The sequence below is a fragment of the Hevea brasiliensis genome, chromosome 8, assembly GCF_030052815.1.
Source record: "Hevea brasiliensis isolate MT/VB/25A 57/8 chromosome 8, ASM3005281v1, whole genome shotgun sequence".
Taxonomy (NCBI): domain Eukaryota; kingdom Viridiplantae; phylum Streptophyta; class Magnoliopsida; order Malpighiales; family Euphorbiaceae; genus Hevea; species Hevea brasiliensis.
The window spans coordinates 10,636,623-10,656,467 of record NC_079500.1 but is presented as its reverse complement, the minus strand read 5'-3'; the positions used below and the strand labels follow the sequence as shown (position 1 = coordinate 10,656,467).

The 19,845-nt window shown below is 35.3% G+C and overlaps 1 protein-coding gene across 1 annotated transcript; it reads left to right on the top strand.

Annotated features, from left to right (window-relative positions):
• Nucleotides 1-1,019: 1,019 nt before the first annotated feature.
• On the top strand, nucleotides 1,020-14,246 carry LOC131182025 (protein NRT1/ PTR FAMILY 5.6-like). Its single transcript, XM_058150648.1, has 5 exons — nucleotides 1,020-1,148; nucleotides 2,030-2,114; nucleotides 2,239-2,459; nucleotides 13,179-13,651; nucleotides 13,736-14,246. Exons 1-5 carry the CDS (start codon nucleotides 1,020-1,022, stop codon nucleotides 14,244-14,246), a joined length of 1,419 nt encoding a protein of 472 aa, XP_058006631.1.
• The last annotated feature ends 5,599 nt before the right edge of the window (nucleotides 14,247-19,845 follow it).

Below are 19,845 nucleotides of genomic sequence, written 5' to 3'. Positions count from 1 at the left end.
CTCATCCAAAGAGCACAGATGGATATGAAAAGAAGTATTGCCTAAACTCATTCAACTAGTACAGCTGATAAAGACCTAAAATGAGAAATTATCCAACAAACCCAATGCAAATGAAAATATTAAACGTTTTCCTTCACAGATATATATGGTTCACATTAATTTTCATGAATCTAACCCACATGTTTGTGAGCAAAGTTGTATTGCACTATAATAAGGGTTCGATCAAACTGAAATTTTAAAGCTTTTGTTTCAGGATCATGTTCAGCTCTAAAAATTGCATATTGTTCACTGAACTACAATTAAAGCAAATAAATTTCTGAAACTATGAATGTAGCACAAAAGCATAATCACTTGCAATAACAAAAGTTTTTACTTACAATTACATGGTATTGTAATAAATACATCCTCATCCGCTTTACGATCCATAGTTCATAATTCTTATATCTTTATTAATACAGTACTTGGTGCGTATATGCAGTATATAAAACTCTCAGCTTATGCAGAAGTTTGAAAAGAACTCAATTTGCAGATTCCTTACCTCAAAAAAAGACACCAAAAAGGAAAATTTAAAGCATCACAGAGGAAGAACAGAGTTTCTGTTCCTGCTATACCTTGACAGGAACAATTTGCCCCCACAAGAAAGTGATCTTTTTAATGAACTTGGCCCAATTTGCAAAGACCTCCCAATAGAAGAACTAGCCATGAATTTTAGCAAGCTTTGATTGACACCAACTCTCTTAGGAACAATTCCCATATTGGATTCGTTCTCTTTTGCCAATTCTTAAAAAAAATAATACCGAAGAAAGAGAGCATTTCTCAGCTTTAGCTTTATCTAGTTTTTTAATATTACTTTTTATTAAAAAAAAATCATATTAGTAAATTACATTTTTACATCATAATTTTATTACCGTCTGTCCATGTATAAATGTGCTGTGCAAATGATAATTTATGAATCAATGATATTTTTCAAAGAGTGAGTGGATTCGCAAATTGGAGACACTTGGACCATTCAACTATGTATGTCAGGTGAGAGATCCAATTATCATCTTGCCTCTTTCAAAGGAAACTACTTGGAAGCTTTGAGCCTTGCTTCTTTTGGCCTTTCTCATCAGTCAATGCAATCTGGAAACATGGGCTCAAACTTCAAGGTGCTGGTGACCTTGAAAGAAACTGCCGGGCCTGTTTCGTGAAAGAGATGGAGAAATTTAGCAACCACCCTAAAATTTTCAAGGCAATAATTTACCACCTATTAAGTGATAATATGCTAATAAAAATATTTAATGTAATAATTTGCTCAAAATTTTAAGATTTCCATAAAAATCTCAATGATATAGTTAGAGTTTTGTCATCTAACACGTTTTTAAACAACGAACATAAACATTCCCAAAAGATTAATGGTATAGTATTAGCTAGAGTTTTGTCATCTAATTTTTGACGAAATCTTTCCATCACAAAAAATTCATCATAAAATTTTCTAAAAATTTTTATCCTCTCCTATATTTATACCCTTAAATCACACTTTAGGGATAAAATATATAATTATTTTCTATATTTGAGATTTTTTTTATTTTTAATTATGATAGAAAAGTCATCCTCAATTCTAAATAGTATTCCAATTTGAGAAAAAAAAAATATTGATCCCTTATAATATAAAATAATTATGATTTGAGGCCCATAAAAAAAGTTGGTCCCCAATAATTGTCCTTATACTCACTTATACTCACTTTTTTTGTAGTGAAATAAGGACCAAAAAAATAAACTTGCAAAAGTACTGTTAAGTCGGCTGACCTTCAGTATGTATAGAAGTCTTTTAGCTTTTCGCTTTGTTAGTTGATGTTAGCATAATTATAGCAATTAGCATAATTACAGTAATTAATAATAATTGCTATAATTATGCTACACAAATCTCCTATAATCATGCTAATTGCCGTAATTATGCTACACAAATATCCTATAATCATGGTAATTGCACAAATTTCTTATAATCATGCTAATTGCTGTAATTATGCTAACACGCTTCAATCATCAGGTAATGAAGAGCTCCTTCAGTACATTTTGCTCTTCGATTCTCTACTTGCTCCACGCTTGCAAGCGTCGAGCAAGAAGTAGGCTCAGTATAATATCTCTTTTTGCAAGCCTGTTTTCTTCATAGCAGGTACATACTTATTTTGCAATATGCTGTGGATTTTTCTTTGGAGAAAAAGATTAGTTAATGTTGGGTTGCGCGAATTGGTCTAGGTTTGATTCTGAGCCATGCCTTTGTGGACACTGCCGTGATAAAAAATTTTATCTCATATATCATCGATGAGTGGATGCATAAATCTCTTCCTGTAGCTGCTGCAATTGTGAACGTACAAGAAGGCATATCTACCATTTTCAGACTTATCGTAGTTCACATAGCAGATGCCTACGTAGGTCGCTTCAAAATCGTGGCATGCACCACTTCTTTATACATACTTGTAAGTTCTCCAATATCTCTGTTAATTCTAGTGTTTGTTTAGATAAATTTATTGTTAAATTGAGACATTATTAATTAATAAAGCCCTTTAAAAATTATTATAATGTACCCTGTTTTGGAGAGGTAAGAAAGAGAAGAAATAGGTTGGAGAGGGACAGAGAGGTGTGCTTGGGGAGGGAGTAAAACAATTAAAAAAACAAAAGGAAAGTTTCCAGCTTTATTATTTTTTTTTTTTGGAAATTGCCAAAAAAATTACAATCTTTGATAATTTTTATAATTCTACCTTATCCTTTTTTTTAATAATTCACCCTAACTTTTGACACCGATTTAATTCTATCCTACTGTAACACCCCAAAATTTTAAATTTTATTATTTTATGAGTATTATTGATATCTTAATTTTATTTAAATTTTAAGAAATTATTTGAGATTTTTCGGATTTTAAAAATCAGCTTCGATTTTTCGAAAATATAAACTTTGATGATTTTTAAAAATTAATTTAAAGACCATGTGGCAAAACTAAAAATATATTTGGAGTTTACGAATTTTTTTGAGTTTTCTGAAATTTTTTCTGAATTTTTGGACCTCGTTTTCGGTCCCAAGGCAGAGTAAAAATTTAAATTTTGTATTCTGAATCGAACCGGCCGAATCGAACCGGACCGGATCGGACCGGCCGAATCGGACCGGCCTTCTTCTTTCTTTTTCTTCCTCTCCCACGCGCGTTTCTCCTCCTCCCTTTCTCTCTCTTTTTCTCTCTCCTCCCTCCTCCCCTTGCAGCGCCGCCACCTCCCCTACCACCCCAGCTCGCCGGCGCGCCGCCTCACCCCTCCCCCACGGCCGGCCGTCGCCTGGAACGCCGGAAAATGGCTCCTGAAGCAACGCGCATGTGCGCGCGACCGTTAGTCTTTTCGACCAAAATTCGGCCGATCCGACCACCAATCGGACTGGGTCTTGTGTCTAAACTCATCTACTCGTTGAGAGCTTTCTATAGACACCAAGAACACCGAAATCCATCGAGCGGTTTGTCCAATTTTTGCCCGGAAAGTTTTAGTCCATTTTGATTTTCGGGCTAGATTTCTCACAAACCGTAAACCCCATGAGAAAACCGAGAGTACCAGAGCGCTCCACTGGTCGAGAGCTTCGCGAGGATATAAATTTCAAAATTTTTCGACACCGTTTTTTGGTGGGTCCCATGGAACTTCGCAGTGTTTTTTCGAGCATTAAATGAGCTTAGAAAATTTCGTAAAAATTTTATACTAACTCTCGTGTTGTGGGCTTCATGTAGGTATCCTCAATTCGCGAAAATTCGACAGTTGTCCGGGTCTGTGAATTTCCGGCTAGACAGACCGGCTACTGGAAAAAGTCTCTGAATTGAATCGAGGTTTTGGCTACCCCATCATTGTCAGACATCCTGAGCGCGTTCCCGAAGTCGGAATCGGCAAAGGTAAACCCGAACCTTGCTTTTTCGTAATTTTCTAGTGCTTAAATAGGATTAAAAATCCATAAAATATTCGTGGTAGCTCAGAAAATTATGATTCTTTTTACAATAGCCTAGTAATATTGCTAAGGACCACGGGGCAAAGTTTTAGAATTTTTAGAGCTTAATTGGGCAGTTTTTGCAAAAATGATCAATTATAAGGACTAAATTGAAATTTTACATATTGTGATGGATGACTGATTTGATGGGCCCAGGAGGGGCTGTGTGATGTGATTGAGTTGTGGATATATGGATTGTGAATATAGAAGTGTGTTTTGAGCCATTTTGCAGGTTGGGTAGGTCCTAGGTATAGGGGAGACTCTGCCGGATTTTCGGCACTACTTAGGACGTATTTGGTCTTTTCATGATTTGTGTTGAGTCAATTGTGTTAAATAATTTTAATGTAATTGTCAGGTGAGCCGAGACAGCCTTCTTCCTCCGCCCAGCCGCCACAGTGATCGTTGTCAAGTCTGTGAGTAAAATATTAATTTTAATTGTAATTTCGATATTATTATATGTTCAGGCATGCCCATGCATCACCTATATGTATGTATATATGTAGTTAAACACTAGGAACGTTTTATGTTAAACTCTAGGCACATTTTATATTGCATTCATAATTGTGAAAGTGCCATGTATGTTGTTGTGGTAATTTGGAGCAGTGTGCGTGCATTGGCGTGCGTGTGATGTGGTGTGGACTATGGATAGGACGAGTAGACACGGCTTGAGATCTTCGCTAGGACCCGGTCCTTCGGGGTAGACACGGCTTGAGTTCTTCGCTGGGACCCCGATTTGGTTATTAAGTGGAAGTCCGAGCTGAGTTCTTCGCTGGCACAAGGTTGGATTTAAGAGAGCTGTATAGGGGATCAGCTCCCATATATTATGATTGATATTACTGGGTGTGTGAGTGCTCTAAATTACCTTTTTGCTGCTATGATGTGAAATTATTGCTGTTGTTGCATTTCACTCTACAGGGTGCATTAGTTTTAGATAGTTATAGAGATTAAGGTTAAAATTGATATTTTACTCTCTGAGTCGAACGCTCACTCCTGTTCAATATTTTTCCAGGCCACAGGAGGATATTTTTGAGGTTAACCTGCTATTCTCCCTCGCAGGTCATCTATTTATGTTTGTGTAATTTTATAAACTTCTAGAATTTCCGCATGTGTTAGAAATATTTATTTAAATTGGGTCTGTAATGTGAATTCTTATTTTGGACTTGTAAAATTATTATCACATGCATGTTTGATGGACTGGATGAGGGAGCAGAGCTCCCATTTATTTTTATGATGATATGAGTATGTGGAGGGTGAGTTGAGCTCCCCAATTGAGTATTTATTGTGTATACAAGTCAGGTGAGTCAAAAACTCCCCGTTGGAAGGTCCATTTTATGGCCGGACTCTGTCCGGTTGATTTCTTGAAATTGGGCCCAAATGGGCCTTAGAGTTGGGTTAGTGAATAGTTAGGCTTACTACGGGCCTCGGGGGCTTTAGGCTGGTCCAGGTCCTAGTGCCGGTCCGGCCCATTGGTTGGGTCGTGACACCTACTATCAAAATCACCTGTTAAACTTAACAGTAACACTACGTTATTATGTCTAACAAGTATTATAATATCTAATTAATCACTAATCCTATTACTAAGATACCCTAATATCCCTAAATTAAAAAAAAAAAAAAAACTCAGAATCCCTAATTCAAAATCGATTCTGCTCCTTTGACTCATTCTTCTTTTGCTTGTTCTTGCTCATGGAAGAATGAGACAAAAGAGTATAATCGATTTTGGGTTAAGAGATCCTAACTTTTCTTTTCAATTTATGAATTATTAGGATAACTTAGGGATAGGGTTAGCAATTAATTAAATATCATAATACTTATTAGACATGATGATGTAGTGTTACTATTAAGTTTAACAGTTGACTTTGATGATAGGGTAGAATTAAATAGAATGCCAAAGGTTGGAGTGAAATTGTTAAAAAAAAAAAAAGATGAGTAGAATTGTAAAAATGAGTAAAGATTGGGGTTTTTTTTGGTGATTTGCCTTTTTTTTTAATTATTTTATTTTTAATTTTTATATAAAAAGTAAATATTATTTTAATAAATACTGTTATAATAATTAATATTTTAGACCATAATATTTTTATTATAAAAATTCATATTTAAATTAAAATGAAATTAAATTTTAAATTAAATAAAAAGTTACAATATAAAATGCAGTTAATTTTATTTTAATAATTATTTGGAAAAAAAATAAATTATTAAATGTAAATGTCATAAATTTTTTTTAATAATTATTTTAAAAAAATAATAAATTGCTAATTGTAACTAAGCATTATTATTAATTTTCCTCAATTATTAATATTATAAAGTAATTAATATTTATTTGATAATATACTGGTTAAATCAATATTGGACTCCAATTGAATCTTAAGTCTTAAACCCTTTACCTTCACTGGTTCAATGATCAAATTGAGTTTAAAAATCTTGTTTACCTCAATTAATGTGTGTATTTGGTCAATATTAATTTTATTTATTATATGTCTAATTAATTTTAGGCTAAATGACAAAAAAAAATTCAAATCTTTATATCAATTATCAATTTTAACTAGGGAAGGCAACATATTGAATATTTACGGGTATTTGATCTGACTAAACCCTAATGGGACAAGTTTGGATAGTAAATAATCAGGTTTGAGACATATTTGGATTTGAGTGATAATACTCATGGTAAGCTTGGGTTTGGATAGAGCGATTTCGCGGATACCTTACCCATTGTATCCCTAATTTTAATCAAGCCTTTTAATTTTATCAATTTAATCATAAACTTTTTATACTGTTTTCAATTTTAACAATTATATTTAATTAAAAATAATTAAACTCATTAATTTACAAATTAACTCTGCCGAAGTTGTTTGCACTTAGCCGGTCCCAAGCCCGGATAAAGGAGGAGGGTTGCGGTAGGTGACAACTAGCGTAAAAATTTCGTCATACCCTATGATATGGATTCAAATAATATAAACGTTGGGGCGTCCTCTACTAACGACGCGCTACATCGGAACTCGGGTGAAGTGAGAAATATGCAAGGGTGTAGGACGTTCACCGAAAGCGACGCGCCATGCCGGCGCCCGGGTGTGGTGTTAAGTGAGCAAGGGTTCCCACATCATGGACGAGTGTGGGTAAAGAAGTTAGTCCATAGGACAGATAATAGAATAAATAGTAGAACAGAACACAAGATAGACATAGAAAACAATAAAAGATATCATAGAAGGAGACCAATTAGGAAGGAGCAGGATAGGAGGAGGATTAGGGTTGGTACTTGGAATGTTGGATCACTTACAGGAAAATTAATGGATCTTGTGGATACCTTGGAAAGGAGAAGGGTGAATATTGCTTGCATTCAGGAGACTAAATGGGTAGGAGAGAAAAGTAAGGAAGTAGGTAATTCAGGGTACAAACTGTGGTTTACCGAAAAGGAGAGAAATAAGAACGGAGTGGGCATAATCATAGACAAGACATTGAAAGACGCAGTAATAGCTGTGAAAAGAGTAGGAGCTAGAATTATACTAGTAAAGCTAGTACTAGAAGGAGAAACAATAAATATAGTTAGTGCTTATGCCCCACAAATAGGACTAGACAGTGAGAGTAAACAAAGGTTTTGGGAAGATATGGATGATTTAATGCAAAGCATACCGAATGAAGAGAATGTTTTCGTTGGTGGAGATTTGAATGGACATGTAGGAAGTGATCGACAAGGTTATGAGAATGTTCATGGAGGTTTTGGTTTTGGCAGTCAAAATGAGCAGGGAAAAAGTATCCTGGATTTTGCTATGGCATACGATCTAATACTAGCAAATACCTACTATATAAAAAGAAAGTCACATTTAGTGACTTTCAAAAGTGGGCAACATAAAAGCCAAATCGACTTTCTCTTAACCAGGAAGACAAATAGAGCTCTATGCAAGGATTGCAAGGTCATTCCAGGAGAGGCTTTAACAAGTTAACATCGGCTGGTGGCCTTGGATGTCAAGTTTAGGAACAATTCAAGTAAGGTCAGAAGAAATAGTGTAGCTCGAACAAAGTGGTGGGAGTTCAAAGGAGTAAAGCAAGTGAAGTTCAAAAATGAGCTTCTCGAGTCCGAAGTATGGAAGCTGGATATGGAGGCCAATGATATGTGGATACAGATGGCATCAAAGATTAGAGAAGTAGCTAGAAAAGTACTTGGAGAGTCTAAAGGACATGGACCACCCTCGAAAGAGAGATGGTGGTGGAATGAGGAAGTACAAAAGGCAGTGAAGAGAAAAAGGGAATGGTATAAGAAATTACCTAAATGTGATAATAATGAGGCATATGAACAGTACAAGATAGAAAAGAAAGAGGCAAAAAAGGCAGTTAGTCATGCAAGAGCACAGGCCTTTGAAAAGTTATATGAAAAACTTGGAACTAAAGAAGGGGAGAAAGATATTTATAGATTAGCAAGGAGGAGAGAAAGGAAATGTCAAGATCTCAATCAAGTTAGGTGCATTAAGGATAAAGAAGGAAAAGTGTTGGTGAAAGATGAGGACATTAAAGAAAGATGGAGAAATTATTTTAATGATCTCTTTAATAATAGTCAAAATGGTAATAGTGTGAATATAGATTATAGAACAATAGAAAAGAATGTGAATTATACTAGAAGGATTAGATCTTTAGAAGTAAAGGAAGCACTTAAGAGAATGAAAGTGGGTAAAGCCTGTGGACCTGATGAAATACCAATTGAAGTGTGGAAGTATTTGGGAGATATGGGAGTGGCATGGTTAACTAAATTATTTAATAAGATTCTAAACTCAAAGAAAATGCCTGATGAATGGAGGAAGAGTATTTTAGTACCTATTTTTAAAAATAAGAGAGACATACAGAGTTGCTCAAACTATAGGGGAATTAAACTCATGAGCCATACTATTTGTGGGAGAGAGTTGAGGAGCATCGACTACGTCATGATACTTCTATCTCTCTCAATCAATTTGGTTTCATGCCCGGTCGTTCAACTATGGAAGTGATCTTTCTCATTAGAAGCTTGATGGAAAAATATAGAGATGTGAAGAAAGATCTACACATGGTTTTTATTGATTTGGAGAAGGCTTATGATAGTGTTCCAAGAGAGGTCTTATGGAATGTGTTAGAACAAAAGAGGGTATCTATTAGGTACATACAAGTATTGAAAGATATGTATGAAGGAGCAACTACTATTGTGCGCACAGTGGGAGGGGACACAAGAGATTTTTCGATCTCAATTGGATTACACCAAGGATCAGCCATAAGCCCTTACCTTTTTACATTAGTTTTAGATGAACTGACGAAACATATACAAGAGAGTATTCCTTGGTGCATGATGTTTGCGGATGATATTGTTTTGATAGATGAGACACGAGAAGGAGTCAATAGAAAGCTAGAACTTTAGAGAAGTACTCTAGAGTCAAAGGGTTTTAAGTTAAGTAGAACGAAGACAGAATACATGCATTGCAAGTTCAGTGAAGGCCAAATTGGTGATAGGGAAGGAGTTAGTTTGAATGGAGTGGTACTGTCTCAAAGTAATCACTTTAAATATCTAGGCTCAGTCCTTCAAGTAGATGAGGGATGTGAGGAGGATGTTAGTAATAGGATTAAAGCCGGATGGTTGAAGTGGAGACGTGCCACGGGAGTTTTATGTGATTGTAAGATTCCCAATAAATTGAAAGGAAAATTTTACCGTACAGCCATACGACCGGCTATGTTATATGGTAGTGAGTGTTGGGCACTGAAAGAGTCGTATGCATTTAAGATAAGAGTTGCAGAGATGAGAATGTTAAGATGGATGAGTGGCCATACTAGACTAGATAAAGTCCGTAATAAGAGTATTAGAGAAAAGGTAGGAGTGGTGCCAATTGAAGATAAGTTGAGAGAAGGGAGATTGAGGTGGTTTGGTCATGTGAAGCGTAGACATACGGAGGCTCCAGTTAGACAAGTAGAGCACATTAGGTTAGAGGATAGAAAGAAAAAAAGGGGTAGACCTAAATTGACTTGGAGGAGAGTAGTACAACATGACCTAGAAGCATTACATATTTCTAAGGATTTAACCCAAAATCGTTCAGAGTGGAGAAAGCGAATCCATATAGCCGACCCCAAATTTTTGGGATAAAGGATTAGTTGAGTTAAGTTGAGTTGTATTAATTTACAAATTATTCAAATATTTTTATTTATATATTGTCAATTTCAGCTCATCTATTTTATTTTATTAATTTGTTCAATAATTTTAACAACTCAACTCAACTCAACTAAGCCTTTATCCCAAAAATTTAGGGTCGGCTATATGGATTCTCTTTTTCCACTCTAAATGATTTTGGGTTAACTTCTTGAAAATGTATAATGCTTCTAGGTCATGTTGTACTACTCTCCTCCAAGTCAGTTTAGGTCTACCCCTTCTTTTCTTTCTATCCTCTACCCTAATGTGCTCTACTTGTCTAACTGGAGCCTCCGTATGCTTACGCTTCACATGACCAAACTACCTCAATCTCCCTTCTCTGAACTTATCCTCAATTGGTACCACTCCTACCTTTTCTCTAATACTCTCATTACGGATTTTATCTAGTCTAGTATGGCTACTCATCCACCTTAACATTCTCATCTCTGCAACTCTTATCTTAGACACATACGACTCCTTCAGTGCCCAACACTCACTACCATATAACATGGCTGGTCGTATGGCTGTACGATAAAATTTTCCTTTTAACTTATTGGGAATCTTGCTATCACATAAAGCTCCGGTGGCATGTCTCCACTTCAACCATTCGGCTTTAATCCTATAACTAACATCCTTCTCACATCCTCCATCTACTTGAAGGACTGAGCCGAGATATTTAAAGAGATTACTTTGGGACATTATCACTTTATCCAAACTAACTCCCTTCCTATCACCAATTTGGCCTTCACTAAACTTGCAATGCATGTATTCTGTCTTCGTTTTACTTAACTTAAAGCCCTTTGACTCTAGAGTACTTCTCCAAAGCTCTAGCTTTCTATTAACTCTTTCTTGCGTCTCATCTATCAGAACTATATCATCCGCAAACATCATGCACCAAGAGACACTCTCTTGTATGTATTTCGTTAATTCATCTAAAACTAATGTAAAAAGGTAAGGGCTTATAGCTGAATCTTGGTGTAATCCAACTGAGACAGGAAAATCTCTTGTGTCCCCTCCCACTGTGTGCACAATAGTAGTTGCTCCTTCATACATGTCTTTCAACACTTGTTTGTACCTAATAGATACCTCATTTTGTTCTAACACTCTTCATAAGACATATCTTGGAATACTATCATAAGCCTTCTCCAAATCGATAAAAACTATGTATAAATCTTTTCTCGCATCTTTATATTTCTCCATCAAGCTTCTAATGAGAAATATCACGTCCATAGTTGAACGACTAGGCATAAAACCAAATTGATTGGGAGAGATAAAAGTATCATGGCATGGTCGATGTTCTATAACTCTCTCCCACAACTTCATAGTATGGCTCAATAGTTTAATTCTCCTATAGTTTGAGCAACTCTGTATGTCTCCCTTATTTTTAAAAATAGGTACTAAAATACTCCTCCTCCATTCATCAGGCATTTTATTTGAATTTAGAATCTTATTAAACAAATTAGTTAACCATGCCACTCTCATATCTCCCAAATACTTCTACACTTTAATTGGTATTCCATCAGGTTCACAGGCTTTACTTACTTTCATTTTCTTAAGTGCTTCCTTTACTTCTAAAGATCTAATCCTTCTAGTATAATTCATATTCTTTTCTATTGCTCTATAGTCTATATTCACGCTATTACCATTTTGACTATTATTAAAGAGATCATCAAAATAATTTCTTCATCTTTCTTTAATGTCATCATCTTTCACCAACATTTTTCCTTCTTTATCTTTAATGCACCTAACTTGATTGAGATCTTGACATTTTTTTTCTCCTCTTTGCTAATCTATAAATATCTTTCTCCCCTTCTTTAGTTTCAAGTTTCTCATATAACTTTTCAAAGGTCTGCGCTCTTGCTTGACTAACTGTCTTTTTTGCTTCTTTCTTTACTATCTTGTACTGTTCATATGCCTCATTATTATCATACTTAGGTAATTTCTTATACCATTCTCTCTTTTTCTTCACTGCCTTTTGTACTTCCTCATTCCACCACTATCTCTCTTTTGAGGGTGATCCATATCCTTTAGACTATCCAAGTACTTTTCTAGCTACTTCTCTATTCTTTGATGTCATCTGTATCCACATATCATTGGCCTCCATATCCAGCTTCCATGCTTCGGACTCGAGAAGCTCATTTTTGAACTGCACTTACTTTACTCCTTTGAACTCTCACCACTTTGTTCGAGCTACACTATTTCTTCTAACCTTACTTGAATTGTTCCTAAACTTGACATCCAAGACCACTAACCGATGTTGACTTGTTAAAGCCTTTCCCGAAGTGACCTTACAATCCTTGCATAGAGCTCTATTTGTCTTTCTGGTTAAGAGGAAGTCAATTTGACTTTTATGTTGCCCACTTTTGAAAGTCACTAAATGTGACTCTCTTTGTATAAAGTAGGTATTTGCTAGTGTTAGGTCGTATGTCATAGCAAAATCCAGAATGTTTTTTCCCTCCTCATTTTGGTTGCCAAATCCAAAACCTCCATGAATATTCTCATAGCCTTGCATATCACTTCCTACATGTTCAATAATATTAACATGTTTATTAATTTTACCAATCTTTCTATTCATAAAAAATTAATAATTGAATAAAAAATTTAATATTGTAATCTTAATTTTAATTTTTCTTTCTCTTTTTCTATTATACTTTTAATTCAAATCTTTCTCATCATTTTATCTCAAATTTAAGGCCAAACAAATGAAAAAAATTCAAATGTTTAAGCATGAAATATTAATAAATAATACAACAAAAATAAATCTAATTATAACTTTCAAACAATAACTATTTGATTCAATGAAATATTATTTTATTTAATTTATTTAAGAATAATAATAATGCTTAATTATAATTGCCCTTTTATTTTCAAATAATTAAAACAAAATTAATAACATTTTATATTGTGATTTTTTATGTATTTAAAATTTAATTTACTTTTAAATTCAAAATAAAATTTTAAATTTCTTGCTTTTTAGCAGATACTTCTATAGATACGGTTTATTATAGTATTTTTACTTAATCTCGTTTACGTTATGTCTCCAATGATTTAGGGATTGGTGCTGTTGATTTTTGTTCATCAGTCTGGATCATTTGGATTATTTGCCTCATTGCTAATAACAGTGGGCATAGCAGGTCCAGACCCTACTCTCAAAGCATTTCTTTCTGATCACGTAATCAAACCTACAGAAGCAAACATAAACAATGTTGTTAATGAGGAGAAACTTGAGGCCTGCACAAATTTGTGGTGGCGTGTTGCTTGGTCTCTGGGTGCTGCGATAAGTGTGATAATTTTATCACTTTACAATCTTAACTATAAAATAGTTTTCATAGTTTCAGCAGGATTGATGGGAGTTGCTTATGTATTGTTTTGGTCTGGCATCTTCTTTTACCACCCCTGTAGACCAACTGGGAGCCCTCTTTCCATTGTCTATAGAGTTGTTACAGTGGCTATGTTGAAAAGACATCTAAGTTACCCTACTGATAGCAATGAAGTCCTTCTGTTCCCTCACAATCCACTCTTCAGGTTCTTCAGATATGTTGGTCTGTGTATGCGAGTCTCTCTTCCGCTCAATGGAAAACTAATTATTGATAAGTATTTTACTTTCAGGTTCTTAGACAAAGCTGCAATTCCTGAAACTTCCAATCCCGACCAAGAAAGGCAGCAAGGCAGACTTTGCACAAAAGAAGAAGTGAATCGAATGAAGAAACTTCTAGCATTGCTACCCATGTGGACAAGCTTACTTGTCTATGCCCTTGCAAAGGCAACAGGCTCCACTTTCTTTATTGAGCAAAGTGACGGCTTCGATCCTATTGAATTCTTTGGCTTGACGTTGCCCATAAATGCTTTCTCCACACTTGCATCACTGGTAAGTTTCATAGTTTCATACTTGTTCAGTGCCTTGATTCCCAAGCGGTGGAAGGAAAATAAAGAAAAGCATGAACTTGTTACTCTCTGGAGATTTGGTCTGGGGATGGTGTATTCTATATTATGTTGTGTTACCGCTTCCAAGGTTGACGAGGTTCGCAGATGGAACTATATTCATAAGAAGATTAAAATGAGCATGTTATGGCTATTTCCACAGTTTACTTTGTTAGGAGTTGAAGGAACGGAAGCGTGAAAAATACAAGTTTATACCATTGAATTCAAAAATTTTCACCTAGGGTCACATGCATCATGTAAGATTTATTTTTATCTATTTGATTTCAATGATAAACAACATATTAAAACTCTTTTAATATGTTTTTGGATCTGTATTTGCCATTTAAGATTTTAAAATTAATCAGATTAATTTTAGAACCCTAGATTTAATCAAAAACGATTACACTAACCTCTTGATGCACTGCAGCGTGTTTGCGCCTTTGAGATTTGTCTTCAGGATACCAAATGTTGTCCCTCTAGCTTGTCCACACCAAGAACACCTATGGCAGTCCTTGAACAGCTTCTAAAGCTTTTTCTATTAATTAGAAATTCAAGTTCTGCCTTTTAAGAGATTAGAAATGTAAACAGGACACTAGAAACAGTTTCTAGTGTTCTTAATTCAAGAGATTGATGGCTAATCTCTTTGAATTGATGAGAGATGAAGAAGAATAGATGGAGAACCTCAAATGGCGTGACAAAGGAGAGGAGTGGCTGCTGGTTGCTTTTCTTTTCATAACAACACTTATATAGCTAGGTTAACACATTAAACCCTTGCCACATGTCACCCTTTGATTAGCTCTAGGTTTAAGTGACCCAATCACATTGTGCCAAGTGTCAAACCTATATTTAATCTTGATTTTAATCATCTTACATGATTAAAAAACATTTGGCAAGCTTATGTGTAATCCCATGTGTCACCATCTCATGGTGCCACGTGTCACACTGTGAAATGACCAAAATGCCCCTGTGTCTTAATTTTGAGTTCTTAACCCAAAATAATTATTTTTTCTTCTTCTAATTTATATCAAATATAAATTAATTAATTAATCTCTATTAATTAAATTCATATTTAAACACTTTAAATATAAATTTAACTTATACTATACATCCAATAATCTAGATTTAGTTTCAAAAACCTATTTAATTAATCAATTAAACTCTTTAATTAATTAATTAAATCATATTTAATTAGGTGATAACTTGTGTATGTGTGTGACTTACTAGGCTCATCACTAATTGGCAATGAGACATGATATCAACTCTTAATATCATCAGAACTCTTTCTTACCATAAATGATTTCTCTAAATCATTTTATGAACCTCATAGACCATGGTTAACACCTAGCATAGCATGCCATGGCCACCCAATTAGTAATAAGGTTTACCTTAAATGAACCTATAATCATATGTTACCATGCACTAGAATCTCTCTGTTACAAAATCCCAACTCAAGCTGGAGTCATGGTTTATGTCAAACTCCATTTGCTATGAATATTATGTTCTCTTTTAATTCTAGTTCTTGATTAAAAAGATTTTCTCATCAGAAACTCTTTTCTGTATAAATCTATCTGTCCTGGCCAGGAACTTGAAACATCAAGAACAATTAAATGAACATAGGACTTTATCTCTATTTACTTAGAGGAACAGATTCCATCTTGATCAACACCTACCTCCATATATAACTAGTAGGAGCCAACACATGCCCATATACCCATACACAGTACAAGTATGAAAGCAGTATCAAACTCAAACTACCTATATACAAGATAATTGTGCTATCTCAGGTCTAAAGATTATATGCACTGATATGATTTATGACAAAACATTGACAAGAGTAAACTCCATGTGCTTGTCATAAGTGTCACTGGTTCGGCCTACTTATCATGTATAAGTGCCTATCATGTTTGTTATATGGCATGAGACTCACCATTCCATCTTATTTATATCTCATATAAATAACTTGGGAACAAACATGAATACAATCTTTCTGGATAAGTCATGTCCTTATTATGAAGTATCCTCGATTGTGAACCTATTTATGATACTTTGTGCTGGAAATATTATCACTCATATTCTTAACAACTTAAGAATAATATTTCTAACAAAATATCAATGGACCTTTTCTATTGCACATAAATATATTATGTAAACGGAAAAGTGGAAATGCCTTTTATTAATAAAATATGTACAAGATACATACTAAATGATATGCTCTAGGGCATACTACTAACAATCTCCCACTAGCACTAGAGCCATTCATTACAATACCTTAGACCCATCTTCTCAAGATGTCAGTCTAACTGAGCTTGTGACAAAGGCTTAGTGAATGGATCAACTGGTTTTTCAGCTGATGTTATTTTTTCTGCATGGCTATATCGCCTTGCCCAACTATATCTCTGATAATGTAGTAGTGCCTTTCTATGTGTTTGGATTTTGGGTGAGACCTTAGTTCCTTAGCCTATATGACTGCTCCATTGTTGTCACAGTGTAGTGGAACTACTTACTCAATGGAAGGAACTACTGTAAGTTCTATCACGAACTTCTTTATCCAAACAGCTTCCTTTGCAGCATCTGATGCAGCAATATACTCAGCCTCTGTAGTGGAATCTTCAGTCGTGCTCTGTTTGGAACTCTTCCAACTGACTGCACCTCCATTACAAATGAACAAATATCCAGAGGTAGACTTTCTATCATCGATATCTGATTGGAAGTCAGAATCAATATAACCATCCAATTGCAAGTCTCCACCTCCATAAATCAAGAATAAATCCTTAGCTGAAGGATATTCTTAACAGCTATCCAGTGTTCCAAACCTGGATTGAATTGATACCTGCTAGTCAAACTAACAGCATATGCGATATCCGGCCTAGTACACAACATTGCATACATTAAACTTTCAATAGCCGAAGCATATGGAATCCTGGCCATCTTATCTCTTTCTTCAGGTGTCTTTGGAGACATCTCTTTAGAAAGGTGGATACCATATCTCACTGGTAACAATCCTCTTTTGGAATCAAGCATGTTAAACCTCTTTAATACCTTTTCCAAGTATAGACTTTAGGATAAACCAATTATTCTTTTCGCTCTATCTCTATAGATGCGAATCCCAAGAATATAGGTTGCCTCGCCTAAGTCTTTCATGGAGAATGTATTTGACAACCATACCTTTATAGTTGTCAACATACCTGTGTCATTACCCATCAACAGTATGTCATCCACATATAAGACAAAGAAAGTGATAGCACTGTCACTAATCTTCTTATATACACATGGCTCATCCTCATTTTTTATAAAACCAAAGGATTTAATGGCTTCATCAAAACGGATGTCCCAACTCCTCGAAGCTTGTTTCAACCCATAAATGGATCGCTTTAGCTTGCATACCTTGGAACCATCTTGGGATTCAAAACCCCTAGGTTGTTCCATGAAAATGTTTTCTTCAATGTATCCATTGAGAATAACTGTTTTGACATCCATCTGCCAAATCTCATAATCATAGTATGCAGCTATTGCTAATAAAATCCTAATTGATTTAAGCATGGCAATAGGCGAGAAAGTCTCCTCATAGTCGACTCCTTGCCTTTGGCGAAACCCTTTCGCTACTAGCCTTGCCTTATAGGTCTCTACCTTTCCATCAGAACCAATTTTCTTCTTGAAAACCCATTTGTTCCCTATAGGTACAATACCTTCAGGTGGATCAACAAGATCCCAAACTTGATTCTTATACATGGAATCAATCTCGGATTTCATAGCATCAATCCATTTTGAAGAGTATATATCTAATATAGCTTCTTCATAGGTAAGTGGATCATCTCCATGATCTACTTCTTCATGAGTAGACAACTCTTGTTCTTCTTCATGAAGGAAACCATATCTCACTAGTGGGTGAGATACCCTGGTTGTTCTAAGAGGAACAGCTGTAGATGTTTCATCAACGGGTATAGGTTGACCAGATGGATCTATATCCATCTGATCTGTTGGTTGGTCAGAATTCTCCAATTCTAACTCTATTTGCCTTCCTTTGCCTCCTTCTTGAACAAACTGTTGTTCAAGAAATGTGGCATCTCTACTCATCACAACCTTTTGTGAAGTAGGCAAATAAAAATAATATCCAAAACTATCTTTTGGATATCCAACAAATCGACCTTTTTCTGATCTGGTCTCCAATTTATCAGTGTTCAGCTTTTTGATATAAGCTGGACAACCCCAAATCTTAACATGCTTAAGACTTGGTTTTCTTCCATGCCATATCTCATAAGGTGTGGCAGAAACTGATTTTGATGGAATCCTTTTCAGAATATACAAAGCTAATTCTAATGCAAATCCCCAAAAGGAGATTGGCATATCAGTATAGCTCATCATACTACGTACCATATCCAATAGGGTACGATTTCTCCTTTCAGATACACCATTCAGCTGTGGCGTTCCTGGAGGAGTCAACTGGGAAACAATGCCGTGCTCTCTCAAGTATTCATCAAATTCAGTACTCAAATATTCACCTCCACGATCTGATCGAAGAGCTTTAATATTCTTTCCTGTTTGATTTTCTACTTCAGATTTAAATTCTTTGAACTTTTCAAAGGATTCATGTTTGTATTTCATCAAATACAAATACCCAAATCTTGATTTATTATCAGTAAAGGTAATAAAATAATGAAAGCCCCCTTTAGCCATTACTTTAAATGGATCACATACATCACTACGTATTAGCTCCAAAATATTTCCAGCTCTTAGCTCTTGTCCAACAAAGGGTGATCTAGTCATTTTGCCCTGAAGGCAAGATTCACAAGTTGGAGTAGGCTCAAAGCCCAATGAGGATAGAATCCCCATTTTCTCTAGTTTTGCAATCCTATCTTCTGCAACATGACATAACCTTAAGTGCCAAATATATTTTAAACTTGAGTTGGTTTTCACCATGGCATTGCATTCATTTAGATTGCTATACTCTAGCCAGTGGAAACACTTTCTTACAGGCAATGGAAACACTTTCTTGTTGGCAGTGGAAACACTTTTCTTTGCCTTTGTTAGCTTTGGTCTTCCCTTTCTGTTTAGCTATTTTCTTGGAAGGACCAGAAATCTGAAGTTTCCTTTTCTTATTGCCCTTCTTCTTGTTGGACTTTCCAGCAAAAGAAGATGCAATTAAAGCTACCTCTTTTCCTTTATTGCCCGGCATATTCTTTTGGGCAATAACCAGCATGTTGAGTAAACCAGCTAAGGTGCATTCCTGTTAAGTCATATGGAAATTTGTCACAAAATTCCCAAAAGACTCAGGAAGGGATTGAAGGATCAAATCGATCTGTAGTTGGAAATCCATGTTGAAGTCAAGATGTTCCAACTGCTCAATCAGCCGAATCATCTTGTGGACATGATCCCCAACATTCTGTCCCTTAGACATCCTCATGCGGAACAGCTACCTAGATATCTCATACCTAGCATTCCTACTGTGCTCACCATACAACTCTTGTAAGTGAAGGATGATCTCACTCGCACTCAACATGTTCTCATGCTGCTTTTGTAACTCATTACTCATGGAAGCAAGCATGTAACACTTAGCTCTCATATCATGCTCCTTCCACTTATCCAAAATTTCATATTCCTCTTGTGTGGCCTCTGGAGGTAAGGGACCAGGAATATTTGAATCTAGAACATATCCTATATGTTCAAGGTTCAGGACAAGTTTCAAATTTCTTAGCCAATCAGACAGATTAGGTCCTGTCAACCTATTGCGATCAAGTATGCTTGCAAGGATATTGGATGGTGGTGGTTGTTCTGTGCTCATTATTATTAGAAAATTAATT